General features: G+C 36.8%; 1 protein-coding gene across 4 annotated transcripts in view; it reads left to right on the top strand.

Moving 5' to 3' along the window:
* Nucleotides 1–25,018, top strand: part of Epc1 (enhancer of polycomb homolog 1) — an 84,168-nt gene that overhangs the window by 46,243 nt on the left and 12,907 nt on the right. For all 4 annotated transcript variants that reach the window (XM_010621314.2, XM_010621316.2, XM_010621313.2 and 1 more), the window contains exons 2-8: nt 12,496–12,655; nt 21,483–21,628; nt 21,990–22,196; nt 22,511–22,659; nt 23,886–24,045; nt 24,665–24,841; nt 24,923–25,012. In XM_010621314.2, coding sequence (XP_010619616.1) covers nt 12,496–12,655; nt 21,483–21,628; nt 21,990–22,196; nt 22,511–22,659; nt 23,886–24,045; nt 24,665–24,841; nt 24,923–25,012 — 1,089 coding nt within the window. The remainder of the gene's footprint in view (nt 1–12,495; nt 12,656–21,482; nt 21,629–21,989; nt 22,197–22,510; nt 22,660–23,885; nt 24,046–24,664; nt 24,842–24,922; nt 25,013–25,018) is intronic.

Here is a 25,018-nt window from a genome sequence, read left to right as displayed (position 1 = left end):
AGACCAGAATTAGTCACCTGCCCTCCTCTACCACAGGAGGACCACAAAGTGCAGTTATCCCCATTTGTTGATGGTGAATAACATTTTCAGTGTTTTATCTTGGTGTATTGGTGCAGAAAAGGTATCATGGATTTTATCCTACAACTTGCCATGTGCTGTCCTTTTGTTTTTAGAGAACCTTTTAAAAGACAGTTCAGAGGTGTAGTGAGTGCCATATTTTATCTTTTAAGGTTTTTAATCTGTTTTCTCCTGTGTTACAAAGTAAGTTTTGTATTTGGAACATTATTTGATTAGAGTTTAATACACTCATTACTACAGTACAAGGCAAGCAATAGTTGATGTCATCAGACTGAAATAAACTTCTGATTAAATGCAGGTGTTATAACATCAGTCCCCTACCACCATTTACTTTGAAAAGTTAATTTACCCTGATAGAGCTTTAAAAAAAGGAATTGACTATCACTATCACAGTTGGCTTCTTTGAAATGAGATTGTGATTACTTCTTTAGTTGTTCAGATATAGAAGAATTAGCCTTTCTTTTTGGACAAGTTTAGTGCAACTCCTGAGATGATCCAAACTTAGCATGTTTTTCAATATTTTTGTGAAGTAGTCGTCTTACATATCACCCAGGAGATGTATTTACTTGAAGTATTTTCTCTCTTTTTCCTTTGGAGTAGGGGAAGGAATTTTTACAATGATTATATGAACCTAAGAACCTTTACAAGAAGTATAATTTGATCTTTTATGGATGTAAATATAAACTAAAAATATAGTAGATTAAATGTTTTAGGATTAGTCCTGAAATTACTATAGCAGTGATGGCAAACCTTTTAGAGCTTTCACTGATACAAACGGCCTGCTGCAGCACGTGTGCCGTACACCACTGTAGCACAAGTATGTTCAAGTTTTGCAATTGTTGGCCCCTTTGTCCCCAAATTAAATTTACACGTTTTTCTTTTGTGTCCATGGGAAACAAGTTACCAGATTTATTTCAGGTGGCATTCACAGTTTTAAAATATTTCTTTTGAGTTATCTCATATATACATAATGGGATGAGGTATGTGGTATAAATAATATTTGAAATGAATTATTGACATACACTTTGCTTGGCCAGGAAAAGCTGTGTCCTTATGACTCTGACATTATTTTTACTTTGTGTTTTAAAGAGTATAGAGACTTCATTCTCTTGTAAAAGCGGAAGAGACCAACTATAGTTGCTGTATGTAGTGCCTGTATTTGTTGTTTAAGACCTTCAGTGGTAGGGCCAGGGATTTAGCTCAGCGGTTCTGTGGCCTGCCTTGCAGATGCAAGGACCCGAGTTCAATCCCCAGTACCAAAAAAACAAAAACAAACAAACAAACCTTCAGTGGTATCAGTAATCTGCAGAGGTTAATCATTTCATTAAGTGATACTTTACCATAAAAAGGCAAATAGAAGTTTGAAATCTTTTTTAGGATTGGTAGGATAAAGGACATCTTAAGGAAACAGGATAAATTTGGAATTAGTCTTACTCTTTATTGATCCATATGTAGTTGAGATAAAACTTTCTATCTTTAGGCCATTATTTATTGTAATTTGTCTATTAAAATAAATGCACCAGTGTTTTATGGATCCAACTTTAAATTTATTTGTTTACTTATTTTGAGACAGTCCTTTGCCAAGTCTCTTAAGTTGTGAGGGCTGGGCGCTAACTTGGGATCCTCCTGCCCCAGCCTCCAAGAGTGCTCAGGTTATATATATAGGCTTGTGCCACCACACCTAGCATGAACATAATTTATTTTGGTCTTCAAAGCAGCCTTATAAATTAGATAGCATCTTTTGCCCTTTACTAATGAGAAAACAGGTGTTAAATTGATTTTAATTTTCAAAGAGTTAATACATTTTTGTTAGGTCCTTTGCTGAGATGTTTGTGTATATTTCTTAGCACATTTTGTTCTTCTAATGACAATCACCTAGTTTTACTAAAAAAGAAATTGAGGTTTCAAGACATCAACCCACAATAAGTAAATTGCAGAACTGAGATTCCAAACATCATTTCTAATCAGTGTGTGATGATAAATAGGATACCTTTCATATGAGTTCCTGTTTGTTAAAGCATATATAGTAAATCAGAAAATTTTCCATATACATTTTATGACATTTTTAAGAGAATTGATACCAAATAATATTAAACTAATACAAATAATTTGAAGATACGATTTTTTATCTGCTATTGGTATAAAGAGGTGAGTTTGAACAAGTACAGAAAATGGACATAAGTAAACCAAAGTTTTTATTGTTGTTTTGTTTTGGGGTGTTTTTGTGTGTGTGTGTGTGTGTGTGTGTGTGTTTTGTTTTGTTTTGGTACTGGGGATTGAACTCAGGAGTTTGTGCTTGCGAGGCAGATGGAGGTACCACCACTGGGCTAAATCTCCAGCCCTAAACAAAGTTTTTGAAACTGTCAGTGTTCCTTTTATAATCACGACAGGAAGATTATATTATATTACAAATGCCAGAAATGATACTGGGAGTTTTATGATTTGGTCAAAGCCAACATTTTGTAATCATTTTTTTAAAATTATGTACAATTAGTTTTAGTTTGAAATTAATGAGTACACTGTATGAGCTATCTCTTACTGTAGTGGTGTCAAAGTATTTCATAGTTAAACACCCATAAATCTAGCATCCATAGAAGCCTTCAGGGTTTGACTGTGAGCTGGAGATTTTAGCTCAGTGATTCTGCCGCCTGCCTTGCAAGGTTTGACTTTTAGATGGGTTGAAGAAAGTGTAAGAACAGCTAAAACATGTTTGCACCATTTGGTAATTGGGGTGGATAAATCTTATTTCTGATAGAAAATTTAGGGTGTAGTGAAATTTAGTCTAATTTGACACTTTGTTTCAACCTAATTATTTATCACATAGGTTCTTTTTTTTATTAATTGAGTTTATTGGTACATTTATCACATGAGTTCTTACTTCTTCATGGTAAATAATGCAGAACCCATTGACTCCTTTCCTGGTAGGTTTTATAATAGTACCCCCTGTCAAAAATGAGAAGAAGATTTTTGGGGGGTTTTTTGTTTTTTGTTTTTTTTTTGCGGTACTAGTGTTCAAACTCAGGACCTTGTGTTTGCAAGGCAGGCAAAGTGCCACTGAGCTAAATCCCTGGCCCAACATTAAATGTTTTGCCGGGATTTTTTCATATTCAGCAAATACTTAAATTGTACTTTACCTTTTACTGTGAACCTTGATATATACTGGGTTGATGAGTGTTATTCTGTCCTTATATCCAGGTTGTCTAGACATTACTAGCAGCAGCTAAGCCGTATGAGTTCTCATCAGGTAGAAACACTCTAAAGAGAATCCTATAAATGAAATTAGGAAAGCTGCTCGTTATTTCCTTAAGTTGACCAACTGTAACTTCCCAGTGATCTTATAACCACGATGCTGGTAATCAGCGCCTAAGCCAGTGGGGTCAAACCACTGACCCCAGCCAATTTGCCCAGCATCCCCTCAGCAGTAACAGCACAAAAACTGGCCAAATGCAAACTTTTACCTTTCCATAAAAAGCTGTTTGTATCATTGAAAGTTCCATTATTGTGTTTTTCTTTTAAGACCAAAGATGTTAAAGTAGAGTTGTCTTTTATTAAACTAAAAACCTCAGTATTCAGGTTTAATTTCACTGGAGGCACTTTGCGATAAATTAAGTGGGTTTGGGGTTACAGTTTGGGCATTCAGTCTTCAAAAGGTATGCCATCGCTGACTTAAGCTGCTTAAAGTCTTTTTTGCTTCTCTCTTTACTGAGTAGCACCCAGAACTCAGCCATATATGGGGAAAGCAAAAAGATACAAAGGAGAAATGAAGCCACAGCAGTAAGACCAGGGCTTTTGGAGTCAGACCTCAATCTGAATCCTACATCCATCACGTTGGGCAGATGGCATAATCTTACTGAGCTTCACTTGCCCTGTAAAATGGGCATAGTCATAAAACTTCAGGGGAAAATCATCTCATTGAGGGTCTAAAGAACTAGATATAAATATTTTAGCCTTCACATTTGCAGGCTTTCACAACTATTTAGCTTTTTTTGCTAAAGGGCAAAAGCAGCCAAGGACAGTATGTAAATGATTGAACGTGGCTGTGTTCCAATAAAGTCGCTTAAAAAATAGGTGGTAGAGCCTGGTGTGGTGGCGCACGCCTGTAATCCCAGCACTCAGGAGGCTGAGGCAGGGGGATCGCTGTGAGTTCGAGACCAGCCTGGGCTACGTAGTGAGTCAGTCTCAACTACAGGTCAGTCTCAACTACATAGCGAGACCCTGTCTCAAAAAATGGAAAAAAACAAAAAACATAAACTTAGGAAACAATGCTTAGTGAGTACAACAGTGAAAGGAGTTGATAAGGTTGCATTTGCCAAAATTATTTAAGCATAGAAGTTTTCCTATAACCAAATGAGTATTCTGAAACTAGTTTACAAATGGTAAATAGGGAGGTTGAGTAAAAAAATTCACGAACATGCAGATCTTGTAGTTACTTGTCAACAGTTCTGGAAGAAGTACTTGTATTTCTTACCTGTATAGTGTCTCATTCTCCATCTCAGTCTCTCCTAAATACTGTTACTTGGAAATAATTTCAGTTACAGGAAAAGGAATAGTATATAGACCACTGTTTGCAATATACACAGGTAGAACTAGCACTTGACCCCATTTACTTGTTTTCTTTCCCTCTCCCTCCTTTTTTCCTCTCACATATACATGCACATAGATGCGTGCGCGCACACGCACACACACACGCACACACACACGCACACACACCCCCCCCACACCACATACTTTTTCCTCCAAAGTACTTACCACATCGTGGTCCTTTTACTCCCTAAATATTTCAGTTGATGTTTAATCTTTTTATGGAGTAGACTCTTGAAGAATACAGTTTTGGTTTGGGTTTTGTTTTTGGAATGATTGCATGTTTGGATCGTCTCATGTCTCCTTAGTGAGATGGAAATTTTGGATTTCTAGGTAGAGTATCACCTAGGAGATCTTGTATGCACATGGCATCACATCTGGAGGCACAGGCTTGGATCTGTGCCTCAGTGATAATATTAATTTTGATCACTTGGTAAAATATGTTCTAATTTCTCCACTGTATAGTCACTGCTTTTACCTTACTTAGAACAAGTAATGCTGCCTGGGGAATTTGATTTTTTTGTTTTGTTTTGTTTTGATTTTTTGAGACAGAGTTTCACTGTGTAGTTGAGACTGCCCTGGAACTCGCTATGTAGCCCAAGCTGGTCCCGAACTCACAGCGATCCTCCTGCCTCAGCCTCCTGTTTCTTTTTTGATACCGGGAATCGAACCCAGGGCCTCACGCTTGCCAGCCAGGCGCTGCGCCGCTGAGTTACATCCCCAGCCCTGATTTTTTTAAATTAGGGAAATTGCTCTGGGAGTCCTAGTTGGGTTTGAATTCCACTAATTGTAGACCTAGGCAAGTTTACTGACCTGTCAAGTGGGGATGGTGGTAGTTATATATTAAGGTAGTTGAAGCTTTATGTGAAAAAATGAAATAAGATATATGATGCTCAGGCATGGGATGTAATACATGCTCAGTACATGTTAGTTGTTGATGTTATAATAATTTCTGGCTGTAGAAATAATAAATTTAATAATAAAGCTTAAGGACTCCTAACCCAAAGCTGGAAGGCACTTAAAAAATCATTTGTCATAAGGAGATTTTATACTTTACCATAGTAAATATATATATTTTTAAATGTTGTCTTTAAACTTGTTTTTTTGTTGTTGTTGTTGTTTTTCCGTACCCAGTATTTCCTGTTCCTTCTGATAGGTGAGGGCAAGTACTTTAGGGGCATGGTATTACCTTTTTTTTTTTTCCTGGAAACTTGTTCAACTTTCTACTTTATAAAGAATGTGAATGTAGACAGTTTTATTTTTCGAACTCTTGGGCTCAAGTGATACTCCTAGGAAAGTAGACATTTTTTAAAAGATCAGCTCTACCTGTTTTCCATGTTACCATTGTGGTAATACTACATAATAGTTGTGGAAGATTTTCTAAAAGATTTTCCATGCTGCCTATTGGAATTATAGAAAATATGTGTACAGATGGATTTAAAGACCAATGAGTAGAAAGTTCTGTTAGAGGTTCACTGTGGGTGAAATACGAAATTCAGAATTTTGAATGGGAAGAACTCGCTTGAGGTAGATGATAAAAGGCCCTGTTTGCCATGCCAAGAAGTTTGAATTTCACCAAGAATGCAGTAGGGAGCCAAGAATTAAGTGTGAGAGTATTGAGTTCAAATGTGAGAAAGACCACTGGCAGTAGTAGAAGGGAAATGGAGGATACTGTGATATTGTCTGCCTGATGCAACTGTGGCCATGGGATGGACAAATATTGAGTCATTTCTAGATGTGAAAGAGAATTGATAATACCTGATTTGAAAATGAACTAAGGAGGCAAGGTGGGTAGAGACAGGGCTTCTGACTTCAGTGACCAAACAGATACTGGTACAACTCAATGAGCTGTTACCATAAGACAGGAGGAGGAGGCGGAGACTTAGAAGCACAAGTGGGGCTACTGGTGTCTGTGCAGCGTATCCATATCTGCAGTTCCACAGAACTCTGGGCTAGAAACTAACATTTCCTGTCACGGCCAGCATACAAATGGTGTGTGAAGCTGTAATAGTGGATGAAATTGCAAAACTACCTACAAGAGTTAAGGATTACTTAAGCTTTGGTACAGGTTTTGTTTGTGCTACTAATTATATAGGCGTGTTTAATTTTAGTCAAGTTTACATTGCTGGTGTAGGCTGTTTTAACAACAACAAAAAAGAAACATTTTTGTGTGTATACCAGCATTAAAAGGAACCAAATAGTGATGGAAATGAAATTAGACCAGCTCTCAGGGCTGCACAGGAGGCATAGAAATTATCACTGTGAGGATTATAACCACAAACAACAGCCATTTTAGGTTCTTTTAAAAATAACTTTTAATTTTTTGGGAAACATTCCAGTTAGATTGTGAATTTTTCTGAGCGCAAAGAGACTGTTCTTTACCTTGATATTGCCAGACATCACATGTGGACACTAGTAAGTAATGTACAAGTTACCCTAATGTACAGGAATGTCACAGCTACAGATAAGGGACATGAGCATACAAGGATCAAATGGAATCTTGCCTAGGGCTGCATTTGTGAAACACACTACATAGTAACTTTAGGTCTTGGTTATTCCTATAAGGGGAATAGTATGGCTGGAATTAAGATCCAGGCATTAACTTCACTACTAGCGGATAAGTCAGCCAGACACTACGGTATAGAGGGAGCAAGGCAGTTTTACTTGAAAAGGTGGTTCAGTGAGGGGAAGGAGAGCATAGGTGTCCTGAGCCCTTCTCTTCAGGAAGTGGACGTGGGTTGACGTGGGTTGGCTTATGTGAGTAGCCCATGGGTGTTCCCAGGCCGGTGGGCCTCTTCCTGCAGCAGGAGGGCTGCGTGATGCACATCCTAGCCTGACTGCTTACTCTGCAAGTCTCAAACAGAGCTGTTCCTGCCCCATTTTAGCTCCATATTGGTCAGTGGACAAGCAAGAGATGGGCTACCTGGAGCTGTCCGTCGATTGTCCGGCTCTTGGTAATGAATAAGAGCATCCTTCCTCTATTAGTTATGTACTTCAGTGATGAAAGTAAAATTTCCCTTCTCAGCTAAAAATGCTGACAGTGCATGAAAACGACCCCACCCAGTGTGCCATTTCTGTAGTAAGTTGGCAAATATTTTTACACTGAATTGAGATAAGAAAACTTACTTTACCTATACCTTAGCAAAGGTCTTCATACTGTTTCATATTGTAAAAATGAATAATTACACAATACTGTGCTTTAAGTGGGAGGACAGATAGTCCTAGTCTTTTTACCATCTATTTTTTGTGGAAACAATATTAAATTGCTTTTTCTTGCCATGAATATGTTAAATGTGAAGTAAGGAGTGTTTAATTTTCCTATTTTCTTTTTCCAGTTCTGGGAATTGAACTCAGGTCCTGGCTAGGCAAATAGTATACTGCTAATCTATTGTCCCAGCCCTTTTTCAAATTTATTTTGAGTCAAGGTCTCTCTAAGTTGCCTAGGCTGGACAGAAAACTGTGATCCTCTTTCCTCTGCTCCCAGGTAGTTTGGATTACAGGCATCTACCACACCATGCTCAGCTAACAGTTTTTATGGTCTTTTTGTTTTGGTTTGGTGATTATTTGTTAATGGTCTTGCTTTGTAGTTCAGGCTAGCCTTGAATTCGTTGTATGTGTCCCCAGCTATCTTCAGTCTCATGGCCATCCTGCCTCAGCCTGGAATTCTGGAATTACAGGCATGTGCCACCACAGCCAGTTGAAGTCTTTTCTAAGGGACCTTATAATAACTAATGCAGTTACTTGGCCCACTTACTCAGCAAATGTTAAAAGGATGCTGCGTGTGAGGCAAGATTGTTCCCAGATTTTAAGCTCAGTCTGGACCAGGTTAATGTTTATGCTGTGTTATGGTCTCGGCTGTTGAGTCCTTTCTGAGAAGATAGGCAAAGAGCTCAGAATGTGGCTCTGTCAGAAAGTAGAGTTTTCAGCATGCTCTTTATTGTATGCAAATTAAAATATACTCTTAGGCTGACTTTTTTATTGAAGAGATTAGAACACTTGGGAGAGTTCTAAACAGGCAGAGCTGGAAGTGGTAACCCTAGAATATGAGGAGTGGCCTGGGCTTGTGGCTGTGGGGACCCCTTCCAGTCAGCTGTAGACTCCGCCCTCCCAGCAGGTGGAGTTTTGAACTGAAGTGGTACTAGTGAAAGCAGGCCCTGCAGTCTAGGTCCATGGAGGGGGGGATCAAAACCACAGTGCAGGAGCACTAAATGAGGCCTGTCGGGTCGGGCAGGGTCAGCACGGGGCTCACTGTTACTTTGTAGGACCTCAAAGCTCTTCTGGGAAAGTTGAGAGGCTGCCTCTCAATGAGTTTAGACCACTGTCTGCTGCAGAATTTCCTCCCTGAGCTCAGCAGCCGTTCTTTTTAGCTCCTGTCTAGCAAGCTGTGGCTGTGTCAGCTCTGTACTTGGGATAAAGCAGTGCAAAAAGTCAAGCGTCTGCCTTTATGGGTCTTATATTCTAATGAGAGGAAACTGACAATAAATAGAGCAATAATAAACACATGCTGGAGGAACAGTTTTCCAGGGTTAAGAGATAAGATACTCCTTTTTTAGCAAGATTTTATTATAAAAATTTTCATACATTTAGTGCAGTTTCAGCAGTTTTATCGTGGCTGCCCGCCTATAACACAACAGTAGCTAGACTCTGCTGTCAGTGTTTCATTTGCTTGTATTCACCCATCTGTCCACTTTTCCGTCTATTCATCTTAAGTGCATTTCAAAGTAAATTATAAACATTAGTGCATGTTTTCCTAATTACTTCAGTATGTATATCATTAAGTAGAGTTTAATACTTTTTTCCCTTTTTTAGTTAAAATTGACCTGCAGTGAAATTCACAAAATGCACATTAGCTGAATTTTAACAAATTCATATGTTTACGTAGCCCAGCCTCTCATCAAGGTACAGAACATTACTGTCACCCAGAAAACTCCCTCATTTCCCTTCCTAGTCAGTCCGTGTCCTACTCTCCGTGGGCAACTACATACTGCTGTGAGTTTTTCCACTATACATTAATTTTGCATGTTTCAGAACTTTGCATAAATGATGCAAGTGTATAGTCTTGTTCACACTGGAGTGGTTTTGAAATGTGCTTGGATACGTAGTTTTTCCTTTTTCTGGGTGAGTGGCATTGCATTCCGTGACAGCACCACAGTTTGTTGGTCTAACCTGTTGATGGACGTTGGTGTGTGTCCAGTTGAGGCTGTTTTTAATAAGGTTAGCCATTCTCACTCGGGTCTTTTTGTGGCCTTGTGTTTTCATTTCTCTTGGGTAAATACTTAGGAGTAGAATTGTGGAGCCATATGGATTCTGTGTTTGGCTTTATAAAACCTGCCACACCTTTTCCTCGCTGACATTGTGTGAGTTCTCCTTCTAAATATTTACCATCACTTAACGATGATAGCCTTTTTGTTTTTAGCTATGCTTGTGAGTATATCTTGGGAGTGCTGGTAAAGAATGATGTGAGAGGATGGCTTTAGAACAAAAATTGAAGGAGGTGAAGAAGCTATTTGTAACTAGGACAAACAGCAAAGACTCTGGTTTGTCTGGAGCAGAATGAGTGAAGAGAAAACAGCAAAACGGGTAACAAAGGAAAGAGAAATGCACATCATGTTGAACCTAGTAAGCAGTTTTAAAACTTTGGTTTTTATTCTGAGATGTGCAGTAATTGGGAGATTTTGACAAATGACACCACCTGACTTGTACATAAACGGGATCACTCGGTAGTGAAGAGTAGGCAAAGGTAGGAGGAAGGAATCGGAAAGCTGTGTAGCTGGGCGTGCACACCTGTTATCCCAGCACTCTGGAGGCTGCGGCAGGGGCATCACCCCAGTGAGGCCAACCTGGGATAGAGTAGAGGTTTGTTGCTTGGCTTTACCATTCTACATTTTCTTGCTCAAGGCAAAAATAATCCCTTTTTACTTACAATTCAGTGTTGCTTCATGGATATACAGTAAATGTATAAAGCTTGGTTTTAAAAACGTTTTTAACAGCCATAATTATAATAAAGGTTTTACTGAATCAAAAATATCCTTTAGAAATTACCAGTTCTATAAAATCATTTAGTGAAATGTACTCCAGCTTTTTTGTGTAAAGTTATTACAAGTAGATCTTAGGAAATATGAAAAAGTGTGAAAGTTTTAAACTTGTGCCACCCTGAGGTAAACTGTTAACTTTGGGGTGTGTATACTTTGACGTTTTGTGTGTGTGTGTGTGTGTGACACATATCTTTTGGCACCATAATTTGTGCCCAGTACTTTTTCAGGGTGGAGATAGAATAATCAACAAAATAGACAAAAGCCTCTGTTGTGGAAATGCTTGGCTCGGAGGTGAGAGCACAGGTGACAGTGGTAAACGGTCTGCCTGTCAGAAGATATGTGAGGCGAAGCGGGTAAAGACGCACAGGGAAGACTGACATGTTTACTTTTAGACTTTTTCTACATATGGATATGCTCAATTGTGTCTTTTTATTTAAAAAAAAATGCCGGGCATGGTGGCACAGGCTAGTAATCCTAGCATTCTGGGAGGCCAAGGCAGAAAGACTGAAAGTTCCAGTCCAGCCTAGACAATTTAGTGATTCAGCAAGGCCCTCTCTCCAAATAAAAACAAGAAAAAACACTGGGGATGTGGCTTAGTGTGATGGTACCTGGTTCAATCCTCGGTACCAAAATAATAAATTATTATTAAAATATCTCAAACAAAATTTTTAAATTAGTCTTTTTTAACTTAATTATTTACTTAATACATACTTTCTGAGTGTCTGGGTGGTAACTAAACTTTATTTTGTGTGCCTGTTTTGCTAAACATTTTACATCTATCTTAAATCTCCAACAACTTTGTAGATTCTCGTTTTACTGGCAAAACCCAATTTAGAAGACTAAAGTTTCTTGCCAGGAGCCACAAACTGTTTCAGTATTCAGTTGAGTTCTTGTTCAGACAGTCTGAGTCTACAGCATGTACTTTTAGTTCCTGTACTCACTCTTCTTCTGTCTAGAAAGGGCTCTGGGAATTCCTAAGATGGATTGTTACTAGCTGGGTGCGGAGTCACACACCTATGATCCCGGCACTGAAGGAGGCTGAGGCAGAGGATTACAAGTTAGAGTCCCACCTGGGCATTTTAGCTAGACCCTGTCTCAGAAGTAAAGTGGGCTGGGGATGTAGTTCATTGGTAAAGCACCATAGATTTGATCCCCCCAGGTTTCAGTCTGTCAATTTCATAAAATAAAAATGGAGAAGGTAATAATCTCTTTGTCTGAAAGACTTGCTTCTAAATTTATAAAGCACTGTATGGGTAGGAGATTTGAATCAGTAAAATGTATTTTTACCCATAGCCTTCTTCATATCATATAATAAATTCAGGTGTTTTAACTTTCTTCAGGTATTATCTGTAAAATGCAAGCTTTAACAGTTTTAGTTAACTATTTTGGATATATTTATATAACTCAATTTTTAACCTTTAAAGAAAGGTTAAAAATTTGAGGAAATATTCAGTAATTCTAACAATCTCATTTCTACTTAAAAGTTACATACACACATATAATACACACACACACATATGTATATAGGTTATTTGAGACATGGTCTTGCTATGTAGCCCAGGCAGGCCTCAAACTCAGAGCAGTCCTCTTCCCTCAGCCTCCCAGTACTGGGATTACAGGTATGTGTCACCTCACCCAGCTTACCTAAAACATTTTTATTACTAGTTGAATTGTTAACAGCCTGCTTTCAAGACTTGCTACTAAAATCCGTTTTAAACAAATCAGCAAATTCCTGTTTGTAAGGATATGTATTCTGTATACTGCTTTTAAGATAAGCTTACATATTTTCCCTTCTCTCTAGGAACATCATCTTCAGCGGGCTATTTCAGCACAGCAGGTATATGGAGAGAAGAGGGATAATATGGTTATACCAGTCCCAGAGGCAGAAAGTAATATTGCTTACTATGAATCTATATATCCTGGGGAATTTAAGATGCCAAAGCAGCTCATTCACATACAGCGTAAGTAATTGTTCTTTTAATGATTTTACTTTCTATATTTATCTTTTTATGTAACTCGGTACCTTTCTCATTAATCAACATCGCTTGAAAGTTATTAGAGCCCATTTTCTGCTTTTTTTATTTGTTCAATATTTATAGCTCTTCTAATGTGTCTAGATCATTTCTCAGTTTTAAAATGATTTTTAAGATACCTTTTATTGATTCCTGGCAAAGAAGCACTTACCATGATAGATTTTTTATTTCATTCTAGCATAGGATCTTTTACTGCTTTAGACAAGTAGGATAAAGAATATGCCTCTGCCAGGGATTTAGCTCAGTGGTGCCACCGTCTGCCTCACAAGCACAGGGTTCTGAGTTTAATCCCCAGTACCGTGGGGGGAAAAAAGGAATATGCCTCAGAATAGTTTCCTTCCTGTTCAGAATTAATAATATTAGCATTCTTAAATATGTTTTGGCAGCCTGAATTGGATGTACATAGCAATGTACCTGGAGAGGCTGAGGCAGAAGGATCCAAGGGAGAAAAAAGTACTAGAGATGTAGCTCAGTCTTTGTCACAACTATTTTTCTCTGCTGTTGTAGGGCAAAAGCAGGTATAGAGAATATATGTAGAAATAGACGTAGCTGTGGTTGAGTAAAATTTTATGCCAAAAACATAATGAGCCAGAGTTTGGCCAATGAGTCATAGTTTGCCAAACTCCCACTCTGTTTCTACTAATAGAATGAGTTGCTAGTTTTAACCAAGTTTTAGTGTTCTAATTTAGTAGATAGGTGCTTCATTAGAGTTTTTTTTTTTTTTGGTGAGACAGGGTATGTAGCCCAGGCTGGCCTTGGAACTCACTTTGGGTTCCAGGCTGGCCTCGAACTTGGGGTGATCCTCCTGCTTCAACCTCCCAAGTGCTGGGATTACAAGTGTGCACCACCACTTCTGGCAACATGATCCTTTCATAGCTACCGTATTTAGTGATGAACAAGTGAAGGCTATAGACTTACTATATATAACTGTACTATTACCTCTTCATTCACCCAGTCCTCAAGTAGGTAATAACTTGAAAACAGTTGAGGGGTTACTAAAGTCAAATTACTCTAGCTTTCATTGTTGTCCCTGTAGGCATTATGAACAAGAGGCTTTTCTAGGGGTGTTTCCAGATTTAGATCACTTTTGGTAATATGGCCACCCCCCCCATTAAGTTATACATTCTAGGTATACAGTGTAGTTATATTCATCATTGGGATCTTGTACCTTTGCATATGTATCTTGGTGCTTGTTTTTTCCCCATTTCCCTGCCCTCCCTTCATCCCCTCTACCCTTCCCTATTTACAAAGACTTTGTTTCTATTTTTATGATATATTATTTCTGTTGATCCAAGATCAAAGGATATCTTTTGGTTTTCTTCAATTTTTTCTTAAGAATTCTATAATTTTCATTGTAGTAGTATTTCTCCTTCTTGGTTAGGTTCATTTCTACATATTAAATTTTTTTTTTCAGCTATTGTGAATGGCATTGTTTTCCTGATTTCTCCTTTCATAGGTTCATTGTTGGTATACATGAACACAGTTGATTTTTGTATCCTGACTAGCTATATTATCTTATAAATGCAGCTTTTAAGTTAAAGCTAGATTGAGTAGGAAAGATGTACATTCATCGTTTACATTATCATTACTGTTAGAAGAAAATTTGCATTTCTTTGAAGACATAGTCTACTACAATACACATTTTACTAACTGGGTGAGTTAGATGTCTAGAAAGTCAAAAAGTGTAGTATACTGAAAAAGGAATTAACTACTGATGTAATCAAATCATAGTAATAAAGTGACAGCAGTGTTATTTATTTGGGAGGAAAAATTTGAAGTATCTTGTCTTTAGGAAGATGTGTACATTTTAGAGTATTAGTAAAGACAATGCAACTAAATTTGTGACATAGATTCATAGGAGGTTGCAAAACAAATTGTACAGTGATCTTCACATTTCCTCCAACCTCTTCCAGTATTAACCTCATGCACAACTATAATTCAGTTTCAAGATCAAGAAACTGACATTGGGCTACTCAATCCATAAAGTTTATTCAGATTTCAATAATTATACAAGTTATACAATAGTTATACAAGTTATACAAATATATATTCAATAGTTGCATTTCTGTGCACATTTTTCATATGTGTAGCTCTTCTGACTACCAGAAGGAAGATACTTAGCTGTACCATCACCTGAAGACTCCTTGTCACCCCTTTATAGCCCGTCCACCTCTGCCCCATCCCTAACGACTTGTAACACTAACCTGTTCTCCATCTGTAGTTATATCGGTTCACAGTGTTACATGAGTAGAATTGTGTAGTATGTGTCCTTTCCACATTGGCTGTTTTTCACAGCCTAATGTCCTTGAGGTTTTTCCTTATGTGTATCGATAATATTTTCATTTTTGTTGCTATGTAGTATTCTGATGTGTATGCGCCAGTTTTTGGAAGACATTTGGGTAGCTTCTAGTTTTAAGACAATTAAAAACAAACATTATGAAGATTCATATACAAGTTATGTGAACAGAAGTTTTTATTTCCCTGGCATCAGTACACTTGAATATATTTGCTGAGTCGTCCATCTATAATTTGGACAGTAACTGCCACACTGTTTGCTGATTATCACTATGTTATCACCAGCTGTGTATGTGTAATGCACTGTCTATATCCTCCTCTGCATTTGGAGTTAACAGTTTTTCGTAGTCTTTAGTAAAATATTCATGCTTATCTTTTGCACATTTTCTAACGTATTTGTTTTACTATTGAGTTTGGAGGGCATGCCAGGGAGGGGTGTGTGTGTGTGCATGTGTGTTTCTGTATCAGTCTAAGAAACATTTGGAGATTCTTTTTATTTTATGAAAAAAAATCTTCATAACCAAATAAGAGAATAACAATAGTTATTACACTCTGTCATCACCTTCAAAGTAGTGTAAAACATAAACCATGAAAACAAAACCATACAAATTTCATTTTCAGTTAACTAAGATAAACTTCATATAACTAAGTATAAACTCGGTATAAGTAAGTATAAACTTACTATGACTAAATGAAACAAATTACTGTATATATTGAAATATTTCTAAAACAATGACTAAACAGTTTGGGGAAGTATTTGAACTTCTCTCCAGCATTTATAGATTCTATTGAGAGTTTTGTTAGAAAATCATGCTGTAGTTTGTAAATCCAGTTTTTCCTAATTTGGAGGCCTTTTAATGTTTTTTTTTTTTTTTTTTTTTTTTTTATTTTAATGTTTTTTTTTTTTTTTTTTTTTTTGGCCTTATGATAGAGTCTGAAACATTAGTACTGTGTTAAAGTAAGAGTAACGAGAAGCTAACGTTTTTTGCTTTGTTCCTAATCTTAGAGAAGAATTCAGTTTTGTATTACTAAGTATAATGTTAGCTGTAGATTTTAGGATGTTTCTAATCATAATATTTTTAAAGTTCCACTCTAGTCCTAATGCACTGAAAATTTTTTCATGAAAAGGTGTCGAATTTTGTCAAGCTCATTCTGCAACAGTTGGTATCCTGTACTTTTTTCTTCTTCACTATGTTAATATGATAGGTTACAGTGATTGATTTCTAGATAGTGAACCAGCTTTGTATACTTGGAATATATCTCACTATTATCTATATCTATACCTATATCTATATAAATAAATTAGAGTGTTGAACAGAATTTTAAGATTTCATAAAAGATGTTAGTAACATCTCTCATGATCATCTATCATGTCTGGTTTGGGTATCAGTAATATGATATCGTAAAATAAGTGGGGAAGTGTTCCCTCATCTCTTTTTTACAATAAATATGTAAAATTGATTAAAATTGGTATTGGCTTCTATGTAACAAATGAGGGAAAGCTAACAGTAGTGTAAATTATCAAAGATAAAATTGGATCTTGACTGCTGGGTGATCCAATAAGTTGCTTATGAAGGGTACATTGCCTTGAATTGTGTAGAAACACTGTAGTTGCATATGTCTTTGTGTAATTCTTAGGAACACTTACAGCATATATATGTATTTCTTCAGGAATTTCATAAACACATGAAATGATTGAACAAATGAACTGGCTCATTTCAATTTCCATAATTTCCAGTTTAAAATTCTTAATGTTATACAAACGTTTCACTTGGTGGTTTTTGGTTGTTTGTTTGGTATTGGGTCTCTAACTCTGGATCTTGCTCTTGATAGCAGGAAGTGGCACCACTGAGCTAAATCCCCAGCAACTTGGAGTTTTTATTTATTTTTTTGTTTTGTTTTGTTTTGTTTTTTGAGACAGGGTCTTACTATGTAGTCAGGACTGACCTGGAACTCACTATGTAGCCCAGGCTGGTCTCAAACTCTCAGTGATCCTCCTGCCTCAGCCTCCTGAGTGCTGGGATTACAGGCGTGCACCACCCCACTCAGCAATTTGGAGTTTTTAAATTAATGATTAGTATTCCCTGGAAAAGAATATCAAATATGTTTGAGAATTTGCTTATTATATTCCCCTCCCCACCCCTAGAGTCATAATGCATACTACTGTGTTTATAGGCTCTATTAGCCATATATTAAATATTTAACTTACTTTAACCCATTTTCCAAATTTATTCATTAAATGTTATCTATTAACATTTCATCAAACATTAGCTTGGACCACTATTCCTGTCTTCACTTGGCTTAGGAAAGAAATAAAAATTTCTCCTAGGTTTCTGCAGGGGACAAAAAGCAGTTTTAAAGCCACCATCCCCTTTAATTTCAGATTTAGGTGCCTTCTGAATCATTTCACTGAGTGCCCAAGTTTATTATCAAGTGAGCCAAAGGATCTTCATGTTGTTTATCTTTTGAATGATAATCTGCAAGGCTTCTAAATAATTACTAGGATTGTTTCCTTTTTAGGATAAAACACTTCTTCCCAGAATAGTCAGGAACAATTCTTTTGTTTCTCTCCAATCCTTGCACTTGGGTTTCAGGGAAACCTTTTTCAAAGGAGGGTCAATCAAGGATGTATGTTTTATATGCATATGTGTGGATGGGTAGATACATAGGTATTCGTATGCGTATGTGTGTGGATGGATAGAGACAGGGTTTTTAAAGTTCTGTCTTCTGAAGGGTCAAAGAGCGGGTATATTTAGTAGGAGTAAATACACGTAGGACCTGTTTTCTAATCCATTCCCTTCTAAATAAAAACAAGAACCCTTGGAAAAATGACTGGTCCAGAACTGAGGTGTAAGGAAGATACAAGATGACCCTGGAAGACCTTCTAATGCCAGATCCTAATGAGATGACTGTCATTGTGAAATGGGAAGAAAAGGGCTAAAGGTGTAGGGAAGGTGGGATGGGTAGGGAAGGGTAATAAGGGAAAAGAAAAAATGGGAGAAAGTGAAAAGATGGAAATAAAGTGGTTGTAAATGGGGAGGGGAGGAGGAGTGAAGGGAGGGCCAGGAACAAGGGGAAAAAATGAGAACCAAGACCTGTCATGTAGAGGTACAAGATCCCAACAATGAATGTAACTGTACTGTATCCCTAAAATGTACCAATAAACTCAATGAAAAAGGAAAAAGAGGGGGAGGCACATCACCAAGACACAGGGACTTTTCCCAGCTGGTTCTGAATCAATTTGAGTAATAAAATAAGTACAGCAGTAAATTATGAGCCACTGAAGAAATAGAACTCCATAGATGCATACTGGCAATAGGGTAGATAAATAGGCAAGAAGAGCCATCTCGTGCCTGCAGGAGAATGCTGAGAGCTGAGTGATATAATGTGGAAAGAATATTAGAGTCGAAAATCATTTTTACAATTAGGATCGAGATAAAACTATATAAGAATTGTCAGTGTGTGCTATGTAAATTTTATAGTCTATCTCCCTTCTATCACCAGGTCAGTCTGGGATCCAGGGTTACTTTTAGTAGCTGTCTTTTTAGTATCCTGTGTGGAACATTTCTAATGCCTTTGCCTTTTACAGTAATGGACTAGCTGGGTCTAATTTTAATTGACAACTTAATTAGAAGAGGTGATCTTTTTGTTTTGTTTTGTTTTGTTTTGTTTGTGGTGATGGTGGTGGTGTTGCTGTTGTTGTTAGACTGTTTTCTACTTTGAAACATATTCGCTAATAGGACCCAAAAATCTGAAGCAGAACTCTTAATTCGAGGACTGTGATAAATATTGTTGCATCTTTATCAGCCTTGATGGAGCTGTCAGTTGGAAGCCACAGGTTCATCTGATGCTAAATTATATTAAAATCATTGGCTGCAGTTCTTTGGTTAGATGAAATCCTAAGTAGGTTTTTATATATTAGCATTGTTCTAGGGTTTTAATGTTCTATATCTGAACAAATATCCTGATATTTAAGATTCTGGATGTGTTTGTACAGACAGAATGAAACTCCTCTTGCAGAGACTAGAGGACTTTGTCAGATCCTTGTTAACTTTAGTGGGAAAGAAATTGAGCTTCTTGATTCCTAGAATAAGAATCTTCCTTCCCAGTCTTGATTCAGTTCCTTCATAGGTTGGATCTGGTTTGTATCATTGGTGATATCATGTATACCAGAACTGTGTTTAAGTGTATTTTGATGGAAAAATAAAGGATAACTTAAGTAACTTATTAAGGTTGTTCAGTTTTTATGACTAATCTTGCGATTGCGGTTTGACATGTGATCTAAAATTAAATTTCATAGTGGAGAATGTCAAAATGTACTATATAAGTGAATTCCTAAAATATATAAAATAGAAGCTTAGGAAAGGAAGATATTAATTCCAGGTCATTTCTCAACTACATAGTGAGACCCTGTCTCAAAAAACCAAAAAAAAGAGGAAAATATTGATTGTCCCTTTTGGTTTGGCTTTTTGGATTATCTGTATTAGTTCTAATAGAACTTTCTGTAATAATGGAAATATTCTGTAATCTGTGCTGTCTGGTACAGTACTAGCCACATATAGGTATTTAGCATTTGCAGTGTAGCTAATGTGACTTCAGAGAGTGAATTTCTGTTCTGTTTTATTTTGGTGGTAGTAGGGATTGAGTCCAGGCAGGGCCTTTGCAATGATTATATCCCCAGCTCTTTCACTTTTTGTTTTGATACACAGGGTCTTGCTAGGTGGCTAAATTTGACCTACCTCAGCTTCCCAGAGTGCTGAAACTATAGGTGTGCACCACCACACTCAGTTGAGAGACTGAATTTAAATTTTTATTAAACAAAATTTAAGTAGCCACATATGGGCACGTTGTACTGCATTGGGCAGCACAGATAGCTTGGATTCATTTGGCTAGGAACAAAAACAAGCAAGTGTTTGAATCTAATAGTTTTGATCCATTTCAGGATCTCCAAAGGCCTGTTCATGTAACAGTGACATACAAAGTGAAATCATGAAAAGTCATTGGAGGGCCCCTTGTTGCAAGTAACGTGGGTAGAGATGCTAATGCCTAGTGATTTTTATTATAAGGTCTGAATATTCATTTGTTTTAATTAGGAATGTTATGGAATTGCCGCAGGCGAAAATGGAAAATAAAACAATGAAATCACACATTTAATTCTACAGATATTTATGGGATTCTTCCTCTAGGGCTTTTGCTACATTAGGCTAGGCTTGGCAGTTATTTGCAGCCACTTTCCAGTCACCTGTTACAGACTTCAGTAATGCGTGACTGGTTGGTTGGTTTTTTTTCCCATTTATTTTCCCCCATCTATGTAACCATGCATAGCATTAGAATAATTTTCATTTGAGTACCAAGCAGAAGTGACATGGAGAGCAAACAGTGTCATCCTTTCTCCACTTGGAGATGCAGAGAAAACTAAGACGTAGGCCTCCCCTCAAGGATATCAGTCACATTTTAGGAGACATTCTTCACAAGTAGATTATGAAGTATGTGCAAAAAATGCTATGGAAGAAAAAGTGATCTAGAACAGGGTTTTAAAACCTTTGTACTACAAACTTTTAGGTATCATGTTTGGGTTGTATGTTATTTATGTAAAAGCTGACTGTTTACACACCAGATTTTGTGGGGAGAGGGTTCAGAGAGACAGTCAAGAAAGGATTCCAGAGAAGATATCTCAGGTAGGTCTTAGAAAGATTAAATAGGCATTTGCTGATTGAATGGGCAGGTAGAAAATAGCTAATGTAAAGACCTGAAACCATGAAATGACATGCTATGTGAAATAATACGAGATGTGATTTTACTGGATCATACAATACTTGATGACACTTGGACTAGGTACAAGAAAACCAAATACCATAAGCATTTTCTCGCCAGGTTTAGTAGAAAGAATTAAACCAAGGGAAAGGTAGGAGACAAGGTTTGATACTAAACTATTTGATATTTTGCTTTTTAAATCAATATCAGTGTAGCTTAATTTGATAAATAATTGCCTGGCATTAGAAAATAAGAGTATAGAACAGTGGTTCTTAACAGATTTAAGAAGTAAACCTTTACCATGATAGTGATTCTCATGGTTATAAAACAAATCTTGCCAGGAATCCACTCACTGAGCAGTAGCTATTGTGAAGTTGCAGATACCTGAGTTTTAAGCACGTCTGCTTGTTCACCTGGTCCAGTACCTTGGTTAACCTCTCTATGATCTTAGTAATATGCTTCTACTTTGTTTGCCTTTGGGGCCCCCTCCGTTGTCTTTAATAGTTTTATTTGTATTCGTAATAAAGAGTTTTTCTTTTAACTTTAAATGCGGAAGACATAGCCATAAGCTTAGATTATGGCTGAAAACAAAATCGATAAATCTTTCTTTAGAAAGGTCTTGCTTTTATTCAGACATCTGTGAAAGGTTTTTATTAAAATCAGTGGATTCATACAGTAAATGATTGCTTATGGTTTCTTCTGTCAGCTTTTAGTTTGGATGCTGAACAGCCTGATTATGATTTGGATTCTGAAGATGAAGTATTTGTGAATAAACTGAAAAAGAAAATGGACATCTGTCCATTGCAGTTTGAGGAAATGATTGATCGTCTGGAAAAAGGCAGTGGTCAGCAGGTACAGCTTCTGTATATTAAGTGTCTGTGTAGATGTTTGTATTTATGGAAACTAATATTGAGGGACTCTAAGGCAGCAGGCTTTGGGGTTAAAAAGCAGGTATTCACATCTCATCTCTACTACCTCTTATGACTTGTGTAATCTTTAGTATGTTTAAATTTATCTGCTTCACTTTCCCCAGATATAAAATAGAAATGATAAACATCATAGGATTATTATGAGAACTAAATACTGTGTGTGAAACATCCAGTTCAGTTACTGACATGTATGTTTTTTGTTGGCACTGCTGCAGTTTTGATCATGAATACTCTTGATCCCTATATAAGTGTTATATGAAAATGACATAATATTTTACATTTAGCCAGTCAGTCTGCAGGAAGCCAAACTGCTACTAAAAGAAGATGATGAATTAATTAGAGAAGTTTACGAATACTGGATTAAAAAGAGAAAAACCTGCCGAGGGCCATCTCTTATTCCATCAGTAAAACAGGAGAAGCGAGATGGTTCCAGCACAAATGATCCTTATGTGGCTTTTAGAAGGCGCACTGAAAAAATGCAGACTCGAAAAGTAAGTGAATCTTTGCATTTAAAAATTTGTATCTATTTTAAAAGTCATTTACAGCAATTACAGTCATAGCAATTCTTTTATTTATGTTGTAAAAAGGCTTTCTTTACAATTAGAAGGGAAAATACTAATTTAAGCTGACCTTCAAATTTATTATGGAGCTAGTAATGATATATTTTAATGATAATCTACTTTTTAAAAATCACATGAAATTTGATTCCCTGATGATAACATGCTTTCTTTCAGTATAACTCTGCTCATAGCACCGCTACTTAGAAGTGCTTATTCATATTAAATAAGCAACTTTATATCTGCAGAATCGCAAAAATGATGAAGCTTCTTATGAAAAAATGCTTAAGCTGCGTCGAGATCTGAGTCGAGCTGTCACTATTCTAGAGATGATAAAAAGAAGAGAAAAGAGTAAAAGGGAGCTCTTGCATTTAACACTGGAGATTATGGAAAAGAGGTAAAACATTTTAATACTACTGGTAATGTTTTATGTGCGTTAATTTGTTTCTTGCACAATTATGGTAATTGCAGAAATATCTTCTTTTAGTAATTATTACAGACTGTTTAAGTTTGGTTGTGGTAATATACTTCAAGTACTATTACATGCATTTCTGTCTTTATTTTCTTTAAAAGTGATGGCACTTACAGTAAAATATGTCAAGTATTTCCATTTTAGTTTGTTCTTATTTGAGTTGTGTACAGGGCCATGAAATAGAGAACATTCATCAGTTCTAAAGCTTTTGTCTTACTTGTTATTAGATCCTGCCCTCCCCATAGTGGGGATCTAACGAGGGTACTCTGCCCCTGAGCTGCATCCCCAGCCTTTGTTAAGTTTTTGACAGAGTCTCACTAAGTTTCCCGGGCTTCCCTTGAACTTGTGATCCTCCTGCTTCAGCCTCCCAAGTGGCAGGGCTTATAGGCATATGCCAACACACCCAGCAACCATAGGTTTTTTTAAAATAGAAAAGTATGAAAGAAGGAGGAAAGGCCCATACATTTTAACACTTAATCATTTAGTACTGTACACAGTGAACCCTCAGCCCTCGCTGCTCTCCCTCTGAGCTCCTGTCCGTAGAGACACGTCACTATTAAATCTCTTGTGATTCCTTTCAGGCAGTTCTAAACAGTGGAGATCCTCTGCACCACTTTAGGCATTAATTCCAGCTTCTCCGCCAAGTCTGTCACCAAATTTATTTTTTTTCCCTATAGTCATTATGTGCCAAGATACAACTATGAGCCAAAAAAGTAAAAAGAAGAAAGGAAAGGAATGAATCTTTAATTTTAATAGATATCCACAAATAGTTATGGTTTAACAGTAACCTTAATGTTTAATTTATATCATAATCATATTCTATTCAGTTATTAATGGTTATATGGACACACATTTACAAAACTGAAAAACTCAGGCTTTACAGATAAAAACTTTTTGTGTAATGATCAAAGGATATAAACAGTTATAAAATGAGTAACTGGAGACAGACTGTATACTCTGGGTGACAATGTTGAAGTTTGAAATTTGCTAAAAAAGTACATTTTAAATAATCTCACCATACACAGGCTGAGGAGATGGATGTGTGTGCTCGATTGTGTTGGTCCTTTCACAATACATAACAGTCACAATCAAACGTCACGTTACAGGCTTCAGATATGTGCACTTTCAAACGTTCTTCTTTTAAATTTCAGGTATAATCTGGGTGACTACGGTGGAGAGATCATGTCTGAGGTCATGGCTCAGAGGCAGCCGATGAAACCTACTTACGCCGTCCCCATCATCCCTATTACTAATAGCAGTCAGTTTAAACATCAGGAAGTGATGGATGTGAAGGAGTTTAAAGTCAATAAGGTGATTAAAGCTTTTGTGACAACAGTATCTGATAGTGAGGTAGTACTTTATCATCAGAATGAGAGTTAAATACGTATAAGACCTACCATGAAGTATGATGGAAAACTGAGATGACATTGGTATGTTATATAGAAATGCAGACATTTTTCTATTTTTATTTGTTATTTCCGTATCTTACAGAAGGAAGATTTTATTACTTTGATAAAAAAGGAATATTTTAATAGTTGTGGGATTATGGGCTATTGAAATAATTTAAACAATATGTAAGATTAGGGAGCAGGACTTGAAGTCCTTCTTGATAATATGAGTTTATCTTGTCGTTTGTGAGCATATTAGTGTATAAGTGGAATAAAAACATAAGGGGGTAATTTAAGCATCTGATTTTAATAGTTTGTAATATAGGTAGTGTTTTAGAAATGGAAATATTTTGACAAATTCTTCTGTGGCCAAATAGTCCACAAATTGTGAAGAATAAAATGGGTGAAGGAAAATAAAATTAGTGAAGGGAAACCTAAGAGAAATAAAGGCAGTGAAATTACAGCTTCCTGAAAAATGTTCATCTAGGTTAGTTTGTAGAACACGGTTTCTGGTGTATAATTGATTGATGTCTTTGTTGCAGCAAGATAAAGCTGATATTATCCGACCGAAACGGAAATATGAAAAGAAGCCCAAAGTCCTACCATCGTCTGCTGCTGCTACTCCTCAACAGACGAGTCCTGCTGCACTGCCAGTCTTCAATGCTAAAGATTTAAATCAGTATGACTTTCCCAGCTCAGATGAAGAACCTCTCTCCCAGGTACATATGCAAATGCCTGTATGAATGTAGAGGAGGAGGAGGAAGCCACACATTTGACCTTTTTCATTTGTTTTATTAAAGGTTTTGTCTGGCTCTTCGGAAGCTGAGGAAGAGAATGATCCTGATGGTCCTTTTGCTTTCCGTAGGAAAGCAGGCTGTCAGTACTATGCTGTAAGT

Source organism: Fukomys damarensis, unplaced genomic scaffold (genome assembly GCF_012274545.1).
Source record: "Fukomys damarensis isolate Sample0158 unplaced genomic scaffold, DMR_v1.0_HiC HiC_scaffold_19, whole genome shotgun sequence".
NCBI classification, from domain to species: Eukaryota; Metazoa; Chordata; class Mammalia; order Rodentia; family Bathyergidae; genus Fukomys; species Fukomys damarensis.
Note: the sequence above shows the minus strand (reverse complement) of the source record. Positions and strands in the feature narration are given on the sequence as shown.